Consider the following 12,953-nt stretch of genomic DNA (forward strand, 5'->3'; position numbering starts at 1 on the left):
TGCTGTAACTGGACCCTGGCAGATTACTTTGGAAGCCAGACCAATCTTTTTTTGCCATTGGAAATGATCCAGAATCCAGCTGTTGGTAAATAAGAATGATTTTCAGTCTTTCCAATTTTTAAAAAATATGCTGCTACTCCATATTTTGTTCTTTGAATACATTTTTTTTACACATTCAATTATTAACAAGTGCATCATGAGCTGTTCTGTTCATTAAAAGCAGTTACGGTTAGTTTCTCAGTTGGTTGCACAAGGAATTTCTGTCATTGCATATTTACTAAGGAATGGAATCTTCTGGTTTTAATGTACATGGCCATGTGTGTTGTAATACATGCATACACTTGTAATGGAGCTATGTCTTGTATCTACACAGAGAGCGCTGGTACAAGCCACAGGCTCAGTTCAGAAGGGAGGACAAGTACAGCAGCTTTCAGTATCCAGGGCTCAACAGGTGCCTCCACAGGTACACAGTACTGTACATATATATACAGTGCTGTGAATATAGTCTTTTACCACTTGGCCCGTAAGCTTCTGATACTGACTTAATTTATTAATCAGCAAAGCTAGTGGATAACTACAAATATAAGCTGTGTAAAATTTACTTTGTGTGTTAGCAAGTTATTGCTGGTGTTGTTATTTGGTGTCAGAATTTACATTCAGATTAAGAATAGACTGAGAAAATATATATTGTATTGTTCTGATAATGGCCAAGGAGTCAGTCATTAACTGAAAGCTGCTGATTGAAAGCTGAATTCTTCACTAGCTTCTTATACTCACAAAAATCTTTCTCTGGCTGAGCCTGGCCCGCTACCTGTGTCTTTGCTTCGTATTAAACTCTCGTTGTTTGGTGGGAATCAAATTGGGATATTATGATGAGGATCTTGGCATGCTGGCTCCACAATTCTGTACTTGTCACCTTTTTTGTACACACTATACTAACAGATATGGCATCAGGCTTGGTGGTACATTTTGCACACGTTTGTGTAAATTTGGTACTGACTACTCTAACTTTTGTGGTTAGTCTTTCACACAAAGGTGTGGAAATATTTCCCCGCAGAGCTGTTGCATGAATGTGGTCCTACAAGCTTCTCTGTACCTCGTTCTTTCTATGAGGAGACAACCTTTGTCTTTTGGGTCCCACCAATATTGTTGCGCATTGGATGTGCAACACACACACACAAAAAACACCTCTTCACTTTTTCTTTTCAGAATTCAAAATGTATTTGTCTATGAAACCAAACTGGCTTTTTGTTTTGTTTTGTTTTGTTTTGTTTTGTTTTGTTTTGTTTTGTTTTGTTTTGTTTTGTTTTGTTTTGTTTTGTATGTTAATTGAACTGTTTTGGTTCATGTTTCATTTTTAAACTTCATAAAATATTTAATTTACCTTGCTATGAATTTGTATTCATTATTTGTAGGTACAGCAGTCACAGCATGTCTATCCATCCCAGGTGCACTACGTAGGGGAAAGTGGAGAGGCCGTTTACACTAATGGAACAATGTAAGCATTTTTAGATCATATTTGAGGAAACACTTTAACACATCCGACTTAATATTCCTTGGGCATTGAAACGACTGCAACCTAACTTAATATTCTTTGGGCATTGAAACAATTGCAACCGAACTGTTCAGGTTTTGCCTCTCATCTGACCAGCTTCATCAGGCTCAAGTTTAGAGGAATTGAACTCATTTAAGGAAACAATTCCAAGTCTAAGTGCCAGTTGTTTATTTAACGTAGCTTTCAGCTAAATTGAAGAAAGTCTAACACGCACATCGTTGGGGGCGAAATTACATTGCTTAAATACCCATGTCGGTTGTAAAAACATAATAGTGTTAAAAACAATATTATAATTTTTCATAATATGTATGTTTTTTTTATGTACAAATCAAGCATACGTATAAGTCAAGTAGTGTTTTTTATATTTTTTAAGAAAACGCGAATCGTGTAGACAAAATGATGTGCCAAAGAAAAACTGAGATCAGTTTTGAATTCTGCTCCCCAAAAAATATTCGAAAACAGGTTTCAGACCTGAAACAATAAAAATTGTGTTGCCTAACGTTATCAATAATTAAAAAAAACATTGCTGTCAAATGCATACATACAAATTAAATTATATTGCAACTTGCACAAATAACACACAAATGGGCTACAAGTTAAGGTAATCTATGTTTTAACTCTATTTTAATGAGCTTTTTAAATTGCATTAAATCTTATCAATTATTTTACAGCAGTGCATTCATGGAACGCAGTGGGTAAAATGTACAACAAAACATTATAGCAACTTTTGTCTACTATCAACTAAAAATGGGTTATCTGCATGCGTGTGCCACACTGCCCCAAGAGGTGAAGACACGAACGGCTGAAATCGCTGACACCAAAAACAAGGCGCTTAACAGGGAGACCGCTATGTGGCTGTCATAATAATTACAAGACTGAGTCGAGAATGAAATTCTTTGTCGATTTTTTTCAAAATATCAATTATTAGTTTTATCAATTCGTTGTAGCAGCCCTAAACAAGAACAAGGTGGGTGAAAGACAAAGTAAAAAACGGGACTGTGTTGTCATTCTTGGTGCGCTTTCACACTAAGACATTTTGGTCCATTTTAAACGGACCCGAGTTCTTTTTCTCAAGATAGTCCGCTTCCTTTTGTAAATGTGAATGTGCATCTGGCTTCTAGTTCAGACCAAACAACTGAATTCTGGTCAGCTTAAAAATCGTGGGTCTCGGTCCGCTTTAAGCATCCCTGCATCGCTTGTGAATGCAACTGGAGCAGGGTGCGCTTTTGCTATTTTATGTGCAGTCACAGCGTGGAGCGATGATGCTCTAGGCCAGGGGTGTCCAAACTTTTTGCAAAGGGGGCCAGATTTGGTGTGGTAAATAATGTGGGGGGCCGATCTTGGCTGACGTCCTTTACGTAGAACAGTATATTTAAGCAAATTTTAGCAAGCCATTCAGTTTGTCACATTTGCTCTATTATTTTTTTTTAATGAATAATTTCAACAATCTCGCAACTAGCCTTTGTGGCGTTCTCTTTTGACTGTTGGGCTCTTGCAAAATACTGCTGCTGTGAAATTAAACTAGCTTAAAGTTGCTTCAATTTCTCGCTGCGTATCTTCCCTGTAATCTTGTCGTACATATCATCGTGTCTTGTTTGGTAATATCGCCTCACAGTGAAATCTTTGAAAACAGCGACTGTCTCTTTGCAAATGAGGCAGACACAGTTGTTGTGTATTTTAGTGAAGAAATAGTCCAATTTCCACCTATACTTGAAGCATCGGCCGTTACAGTCAACTTTCTTTTTTTGTTGTTGATTGTAGTCATTTTAGAAAATGGAAGTAATTGGTCACACGGGGTAATGTTGCTTAAAGTGCTGCAGCTTTTTAGTGGGTAAATGAGGAGCAGCATTTCGTGTGTAAGCTACTTCATATGCTGGTTGCAGTACTGCTGACCAATTTATTAATTCTGTGTGCGGGCCAGACGTTATTGATTTTATGACAGAGGCTGGGGGCCGGATGAAATTTGACCATGGGCCGCATTTGGCCCCCGGGCCGGACTTTGGACATATCTGCTCTAGGCTGTGACAGTACACGCAAGGCATCCTTGGAAGCGGAAGTGCAGCGCGGACGCTATTCAAAGTTAACAATGGCCAAATGTTGTGTTGTGCTAAGCAGTTTCATTTGATACACAGAATTGGGTTCTAATGTGGCAAGTGTGTTATGCATGCTGTTGCTGAACGTACCATGTGAAAGTGACTGGCCGAGACAGGCGTCGCCCCTGGGGGCGGCCGTTTTCTGAGTCTTGCTCTCCTGGAAGTGGCGACAATTTGACATACCAAAAAGTCACGAGAGTGAGATAGCTCGCCTGTGTGACTTGGGGTCCCTTTCGTGGTTTAATTTTCTCCTATGCATTTTATATATAAACCAGTTTTCTCGGCATTCAGTGGACCCTGCCGCTGGCCGAGCGGCGATTTACTATGCTATGCTACATTACGTTTTTTTTTTTTTTTTTAATTCAAACTTACATGCATACAAACTTTTGCTTCACAAAACAGTCAGTTGACAAATAATTAACACATACAGATGTACGGTTACATTATCACTGCAAAATAAATGACAGTAATAAAGAAAAAAACCTATACACAGCTTAACATTTAAAAAATAATGCTATGCTACATTACGTGCAGCATCACAGCACCGCGCTCCCTCCCCTCCTAGGAGGGAGGTATTTCCACGTGATGCTGCTCGGAAAGTTCGGTTGGTCGCAGTGCGAATGCTGAACTTTTGCAACAACTCATTTGCAAGTGTTGCTGCGAGATAACTCCAACCAGACCCTCATCCTCTGGTGTAGTGTATCAGGTTTGAGAAGGTACAAAGAGCATCTCCAACGAGAGGACATGGCTTACAACACCACCAGTTTCACACTTATAGCATCGTCCTGTCGTCCATTGAGAAGAAACCTAATTAATCTGCTTTCAGCCAATAAAAACAACTGCAGCGGAAGCGCTGCTACCACTTTAAAACTGAGTTTACCGGTAATATGAATGAGGGCGTTTCCACCCGACGACCTTCGCTGACAGACAGCGGCCTATCTGTAAGGCATCTTAACGACTGTCGTTATGTGCTCCAAAAGAATGATACCATTTTGGTTTGGGGGTGTGCCTCCAACTTGGAAGATAAATAGCTGTGTTCCCACACCAAAACACAAACTAGAGCCTTCTTCAACAAGCCTTGTTGCATGAAGTGGTGAGTCGTGCTCACTAAAACAGTCCAGTTGTAATGGATTCAATGCCCAGACAATGAAATATTTATTCATTATTTAAATGATATTCTGATTCAGAAAGTTTCTGGCGTTTACTACTTTCGTTGTGAGTGAATGTTCTTGCTACACACTAACCAAAGCGATTCCCTACAGTCGCACGGCCTACTACAACCCGGAGGCGCAATTGTACGGCCAGAGCAGCGGAGGGTCGTACTTTGACTCACAGGCTGGTGGAACTCACGTCACCGCTGTGGTTTCCTCCGCTAGTGGTGGCGTCCCACCTCATAGCATGGTGGGCATTGCCATGGACGTAAGCAGCAGTCATATCATCTCCAGCGGCAGCACCTATTTGATCCATGGAGGGAACATGGAAGGAAGCCGCAACCATGTATCACACTCGTCTCGCTCCTCTTCAGCCATGGTGAGCAACACATATCCAACTTTCTTGGAGCACTTTTTCTAAAAAAAAGTGTGCTAATAGCATATTTTTGGGACTATAAGTCACACTAGCCAAAAAAATGCACAATGAAGAGGGAAAAAAATACATTTGTCACACTTGAGTAAAAATTGCACAATTGGGGAGGAATTTTACAGTTATCAGAGACTAAGAACAAACATTACATATTACATTACATATTATAGTCAAACCAATAAAATGGAGTACAACAGGCTAAATAAGTGTCTGTTACCATAACAGATGACATTCAGATAACTACATCCTAAACAGCACAAAATAACTTGTTTCCCAAACTCTCAAGCTCACACCAAATCAATACCAAGTCCACGTTCAGGATCACTGTCAATATCAATATCACACCGCCAACTCTGGAAGTGGAGGGCACACATACGTCTAACCCCTGACACTTCTCACTGTGTAAAAAAAGAAAAAATATATATATTAATTGCACCTGAGTATAAATCGCAGGTCCAATCAAACTATGTAAAAGGTGTGGTTTATCGTCTAGAAAATATTGTAATAATATGAGCAACTCTTGGGGGTTTGTTGGTATTCAAGCAAGTTATAATGTGAGCAGATTAGAGATGTCTCCAAACTGATCACGTGATTGGAAATCAGGCCGATCGGGCCATTTTTCAGATGATCGGAATCAGGTGAAAAGGGTAGGGTTTTAATTTTTTTTTTTTAAAGTATATATACACTGCTGGCCAAAAGTATTGGCACCCCTGCAATTCTATCGGATAATGCTCTATTTCTCCCTGAAAATGATTGCAATTAAAAATGCATTGGTAGTAATATCTTCATTTCTTTTGCTTGCAATGAAAAAAACACAAAAGAGAATGGGAAAAATATTAAATCATTATCATTTTACACAAAACTCCAAAAATGGGCCGGACAGAATTATTGGCTCCCTTTGAAAGATCATGTGATGCTTCTCTAATTTGTGTAATTAACAGCACCTGTTACTTACCTGTTGCACATAACAGGTGGTGGCAATAACTAAATCACACATGCAGCCAAAATGGATTCAAGTTGACTCAACCTCTGTCCTGTGTCCTTGTGTGTACCACATTGAGCATGGAAAAAAGAAAGAAAACCAAAGAACTGTCTGAGGACTTGGAGAAAAGAAAGAAAACCAAAGAACTGTCTGAGGACTTGAGAAGCAAAATTGTGAGGAAGCATGGGCAATCTCAAGGCTACAAGTCCATCTCCAAAAAACTGAATGTTCCTGTGTCTACCGTGCGCAGTGTCATCAATAAGTGTAAAGCCTATGGCACTATGGCTAACCTCCCTAGATGTGGGTGGAAAAGAAAAATTGATAAGAGATTTCAACGAAAGATTTTGCGGATGGTGGATAAAGAACCTCGACTGACATCCAAAAAAGTTGAAGCTGTCCTGCAGTCCGAGGGTACAACAGTGTCAACCCGTACTATCTGTCTGCGTCTGAATGAAAAGGGACTCTATGGTAGGATACCCAGGAAGACCCCACTTCTGACCCAGAGACATAAAAAAGCCAGGCTGGAGTTTGCAAAAACTTACCTGAGAAAGCCAAAAATGTTTTGGAAGAATGTTCTCTGGTCAGATGAGCTTTTTGGTAAAAGGCATCAACATAGAATTTACAAGGAAAAAAACGAGCCCTTCAAACGAAAGAACATGGTCCCCACAGTCAAACATGGTGAAGGTTCCCTGATGTTTTGGGGTTGCTTTGCTGCCTCTGGCACTGGACTGCTTGCTTGTGTGAAGACTACCAACAAATTTGGCAGCATAATGTAGGCCCCAGTGTGAGAAAGCTGGGTCTCCCTCAGAGGTCATGGGTCTTCCAGCAGGATAATGACCCAAAACACACCTTAAAAAAAACACTTGAAAATCGTTTGAGAGAAAGCACTGGAGACTTCTAAAGTGGCCAGCAATGAGTCCAGACCTGAATCCCACAGAACACCTGTAGAGAGATCTGAAAATGGCAATTTAGAGAAGGCACTCTTCAAATCTGAGAGACCTGGAGCAGTTAGCTAAAAAGAATTGTCTAAAATTCCACCAGAGCATTGTAAGAAACTCATTGATGGATACCGGAAGCGGTTGTTCGCAGTTATTTTATCCAAAGGTTGTGCTGCCAAGTATTAGGCTGAGAGTGCCAATACTTTTGTCCACCCCATTTTTAGAATTTTGTGTAAAATGATAATGATCTAATTTTTTTAAATTCTCATTTGTGTTTTTTCATTGCAAGCAAAATAAATGATCACTACCAAAGCATTTGTAATTGCAATCATTTTCTGGGAGAAATTGAGGATTATCTAATTGCAGGGGTGCCAATACTTTTGGCCAGCAGTGTATATATTTTTTAAAGGCCAAAAAGTAACAAAATAATCCAGAAATACAATGGCATTGCTAAAAGTAACAAAACTATATACGTGTTATACCCCGCAACAGCAGCAGAAGCAGAAGAGGAAGTACTGTAAACAGTGTAGTACTGTAACATGTTTTTTGGAACTTTTGTTGAGATATATAAAACAAAAAAAATACTTTTTATCTTTTCGGTATCGGATTGGGACTTTGTATTGGCAGATTCTCAAAATCAGGTGATTCGGGTGCAAAAATATGCGATTGGGAGTCAGGACATCCCTAAAACAGAAAGGTACCAGGAAATTTGCACTTTAAAGTTCAGTGTGACAACCTGTAATTATTTCGTGACACATTTGAACCACAATCTTGAGCAGTTGGCAAGCCACAAAACCCCATTGAGGATGTGCCGGAACTCCACTATTTCACTGCAACAGCTTGAGGGAGCAACATACACTTGGGCCCCTGTAAAACTGCTGCAGCAACCCTATAGCAACTTATCACACAGACAATGGCAAAATAGTAAATGCTGTTTTTCAGGGTTCTATCAAAGTTAAAAGGTGGCAAATCTTGCAGCACCTCGAGTTGGGCCACCCGACTCTGCAGTGTAGCAGGGACAGGACAGCCTGTAAAACCAGGACACTGCCTTGAATAATTCAGCCATGCCTTGTTTCAGAGGTTTTCACAGGCACTTGAGCGCCCTGTGAAACAAAGCAACCCCTGGGGCTCATTACCATTTGGCCAGGAGCCCTCGGGAGCATTCTTCGGGCTTGGAAGGATGCCTCCTCTTTTTTTTTCTTTTCCTTCTATGTCTCAGTTGGCTGCAGTAGCACGTCTTTTCGTTGGGACTTGATTTTGTCTTCCAGCTCATGTCCGTATCACTTTACCAATCAAAGATAAAATCACTTAATGCACTCCACAAACAATTACGTACAGTACGTCGGTGTATTGGGTCTCACTTGTCAAGAGTTTCTGTGTTAAAAGGCATTGTTTGATAAGTTGTGGTACTTGGGGGGTGGCACTGCTGACCTATTGTCTCTGAGCTTGATGTGACCTCTGCCCCTATTTGTGGGTTCCATTTGCATACATTTGAGTTTCTGACTGCCAGCCAGACCTGACTAAACTCTAAGTCCTTTGATTTGCATGCTTTTGTGTGGCAATAATGGTTTTGGCGGCAACACTGACTGATTTGAATGGAAATGCAAAATCTGGCTGCTTGCTAACAGTCTTATTTCCTTTATCTTTTTTGTATTTTAATATACTTCTGCTTATTTTTGACTTTCTTTTTATCTTTCTCTTTTGCCTCCTCCCCCTTCTGTGTCCAACTTTTTTTTTTGCATGCCTCTTTCTTTAGCTTGAAATGGCGATTGAAAACCTCCAAAAGTCTGAAGGAATTGCAAGTCACAAAAGCAGCCTGCTCAACAGCCATGTAAGTCCATCTGGAAGTTTCTTTGAAAAGGACATAAGAACATTGGAGAGGGTGGGGGGATTCTGCGTTGGCGGTGTGTTTTTACTTGTGTTTGCAACATTAAAATCACCACCTACCTCTATAGCTTGACTGACACAGCACTGTCCCACTGACATGCGTCATTTTCCCAATATTATTCATTTCTGATCTGCTTTTATTTGCTGTCATTTCTCAAACAATCCGTCACACTGCACTCTGCATGAAGTTGTTGTATGTACATGTCCCGTAAATATTTGTGTTTTATGTGAAAGAATAATACATTTAGTACTTAGACTAAATGACTTGTCCTTACCCTTTATGATGAAGCATGTTAAGACGACTGGGACACTTTTAGCCGATCATTAAATGGGTGTGTTGTATTGCTCCAGTGAGACTGTGTTTTCACAGACAAATCACTACTTCTAGTCTTGAAAGTAAATTTGGTGCAGAAGTAACTTGATGTAGAAAAAAGTGTTGTAGTTGTAGTCAGCGCAACCTTTAATTGTACAAAATATACCGTATTGGCCTGGAGACGGCCCTGATTATAAGACGACCCCCTCTTTTTCAAGACTCAAGTTTGAAAAAAGACTTTTTGAACACCAAATTAATTTTTATACAGAAAATAATTACAGTACATCTGAAACAAATGATTACAACAATATATTTGAGAGAAAAAGCATGTTATTTTGCCCCATTCAAATCTTAATATCTGAACATTTAAATATGTAAACTGAAGTGCAATCACATTCGTAAATGAATGGTTTCTGGTTTTTGAAATGTAAATAAACCAATCTATTCTGATAAAACAATAAAATTGCAATAACTGCAATAACCATCAACGTGAAGTCTAACTGTAACTGTAGTCTTGAAACAAATCTGAATAAGGAAAAACATTGCAATAAAATAATGCAAACTGGTTAAACTAGTAGCTGAGATCTGTCATGAGAGTACATCACTTCAATGATATCTGGCCCCATCTAGCGTCGTGAATGGGGAGAGTAGCTGAGATCTGTCATAAAATAACATCACTTCAATTATATCTGGCGCCATCTAGCGTCGTGAATGGGGAGAGTAGCTGAGATCTGTCATAAAAGAACATCGCTTTAATGATATCTGGCGTCATCTAGAGTCGTGAATGGGTATAATGTCTAGACCGCGAATATAAGACGACCCCCTCTTTTTCAATCTTATTTCAATGCAAAAAACACCGTCTTAAATTCGGGCCAATACAGTAAGTTGTAAATGTATCAAATCAAATTCTACCAAAATAATTAGTCATTGAGGCAAAAATAACAGGTATTTGTAGAAAACTTTTTTTTTGCTACAACTACAAATATATTTTGTACAAATATCTAACTTAGTCATCTTATTTACATCACTAAAGCCCCTTTCACATATACCTGAACACCGTTAAAATCCCGGGATTTAAACGGGTAGCCCTTGTGTGTGAAAGCAATTTACTGCCACGAAGATTACGCATTTAACAGGTCGCGTCTTAGTATTATGTTCGGGACTTTCCCGGAACGAGGCATGCGTGATAGCACACGTTTGATTCCCGGGTCACAGCACAAAGGCTGATGACGTAAATATCATGGTGGGCTGGTCGCCATTTCCTCTATATTCGCAGTAAGACAAAGCAGTAAACAAACATTACAATCATCAACATGGCAAACTGGAAATGGCTAAATTAAACTGAAAACATAATGAAATTAAAGTGGTACTGGATCGTAGAGCCGAAGAAGAGAGTCCATCGTCCATCTTTTGAAATGTGTGGTTTATTTTGTTGCCGGTGTTTGGGTCCGCAACTGCGGAAACATGGTTGTACTTCAAAGCAAAAAACAACGGAAAGATGCGTGCAAGGGTTTATTAAAAACAAACAAAAATACACACAATCGCACAAAAGGGGAATAACTCAATGGGTCCGTGACATTAGGTCGACGGCCGACAGGGATCCATAATACTGACCTAAGTGGTAGGCAGAGAGCCGATAAGACAACAAAACAACGTAGGGGATTTCAAAAAAGGGCAACAGACAAACAACCTAGCAAATACACAAAATTTGAGAGTACAAGGTGTCGAATGCTGCCCAACAAGTTAATATCTCGGCACTCTTCCCTTGGATCGCCTGGGCTTATATCCAGTCTTGATAAGCCTGATTTGACTGCAGGTACAACGTCGGGAATGCGCCCACAACCTCTGCTCTGTAACAAAACACGATCTGACCAACAGAATGAGACAGCCGATGCTGACCAAAAATTACGTAACGTCCGGGTTATGAGATCGAGCCAACCGCTCTTTCAGCACAGAGAGCGCCGAGGTGCCAACCCGGGATAAATCAGGCCACTTTCTTTCACACATGCAACCCGAATTATTCCTGGGACATTTCACCATGTGTGAAAGGCATGACACAGCTAAATGCCGCGTCACCTTACACGGGAATTTACCGGGATATGTGTCTGAAATGGGCTTAAGTTACCCTCGCTACAATAACAAAATATGTTCAAATTTTATGTTAATTGATCTCCAGAATTTCCCATATATTTTAACAGGCATTACAGTATACTGCTGCGACGTTATGTGCTCATGCGTTTTTTGAAAAATACATACAATGCTGGCGATAAGTACAATAGTATACGTTGGAATGCGGCGTATATGATAAGGGCGTTTTCTAACTAGCACTGTTTGTGTCAGGCCGAGATGACGAGGCGGGCTCAACTGCGGAGTTTCAGGCAAAAACTTTTATTGACAAAAACAGAGGTTCTTCCGCTAGCATGCGGGGATGAGGAAAAATACCAACAAAAGGCGCTCCTAACGGAGGAATGAGTCAGGACAATCTCGATCAAAAACTCAAACAAAAGGCACTCCAAAAGGAGGAAAATTACAAACATAAAACGCTCCAACTGGAGGAAAAAGCCAAGACAACTATGATCAAAAGTAAAATCTAGACAACTATGAATGCTGTGAAACCAGGCCGACGTGACTAACATGGGTAGTAAGACAATTTGGCACCAGACAGGGGAGATGCAGACTATTTATACACAAGAGGTAATGGGCAACAGGTGGAAACAATAGGTGGTTAGGTGACAAGAGGAAGGGCAAGTGTACAGACACAAGGAGGGTGAAGCCTTCAAAATAAAACAGGAAATGACGTGACACAACTCCATGACGTGACAGAACCCCCCCCTCTAGGACCGGCTACCAGACGGTCCAGGCTGGTCAGGATGGTCCCTATGGAAGTATCTGATTAAGGTAGGGTCCAGGATAAACCGAGAGGGAACCCATTGCCTTTCCTCTGGACCGTAGCCCACCCAGTCCACAAGATATTGGCGGCCACGGCCTCGGGACCGCACGGCCAGTAGCCTCTTGACCTTGTAGGCAGGACCGCCATCGATGTCCAGAGGAGGTGGAGGAGAAGGCGTAGCCACCATGGGGCTCTCCACCACAGGCTTGACCTGGCTGACATGGAAGGTGGGGTGTACTCTCAGAGAACGGGGAAGACGCAGCCGCACCGCCGCCGGACCTACAAGCTTAGAGACAGGGAACGGACCCACAAAGCGGGGTGCCAATTTCCGGCAGGTAGCCGGGAGGGGCAGATTGCGGGCACTTAGCCATACTCGCTGTCCTGACTGATAGGCCGGTGCAGGGCGTCGGTGTCGGTCAGCGGCCCTCTTCACCCGATCTCCTTGGCGGGCGAGCACCTGGCGAGCTGCCTCCCAGATGCGTCGGCAACGGCGAACCATTGCATGGGCTGATGGGACATAGACCTCCTGCTCTTGCGCTGCAAACAGAGGTGGTTCATATCCATGGACACACTTGAAGGGAGACATACCTGTGGCAGAGGTGGGAAGTGTGTTGTGGGCGTATTCGACCCAGACCAGGTGGTTGCTCCATGTAGATGGGTTCTGGGATACCAAACACCGGAGGCCGGTTTCCAACTGTTGATTGAGGCGCTCGG

At 41.3% G+C, this 12,953-nt stretch overlaps 1 protein-coding gene across 6 annotated transcripts in view; it reads left to right on the forward strand.

The window, feature by feature from the left end:
* The window catches only part of rfx2 (regulatory factor X, 2 (influences HLA class II expression)), a 79,115-nt gene that overhangs the window by 30,500 nt on the left and 35,662 nt on the right, over positions 1 to 12,953 (forward strand). For 3 of the 6 annotated variants that reach the window (XM_057841091.1, XM_057841090.1, XM_057841092.1), the window contains exons 3-6: positions 374 to 463; positions 1,416 to 1,498; positions 4,911 to 5,178; positions 8,906 to 8,980. In XM_057841091.1, the coding sequence (XP_057697074.1) occupies positions 374 to 463; positions 1,416 to 1,498; positions 4,911 to 5,178; positions 8,906 to 8,980 (516 nt within the window). The remainder of the gene's footprint in view (positions 1 to 373; positions 464 to 1,415; positions 1,499 to 4,910; positions 5,179 to 8,905; positions 8,981 to 12,953) is intronic. The other 3 variants (XM_057841096.1, XM_057841095.1, XM_057841094.1) reach the window with 2 other exon arrangements.

The sequence above is a fragment of the Corythoichthys intestinalis genome, chromosome 7 (genome assembly GCF_030265065.1).
Source record: "Corythoichthys intestinalis isolate RoL2023-P3 chromosome 7, ASM3026506v1, whole genome shotgun sequence".
NCBI classification, from domain to species: domain Eukaryota; kingdom Metazoa; phylum Chordata; class Actinopteri; order Syngnathiformes; family Syngnathidae; genus Corythoichthys; species Corythoichthys intestinalis.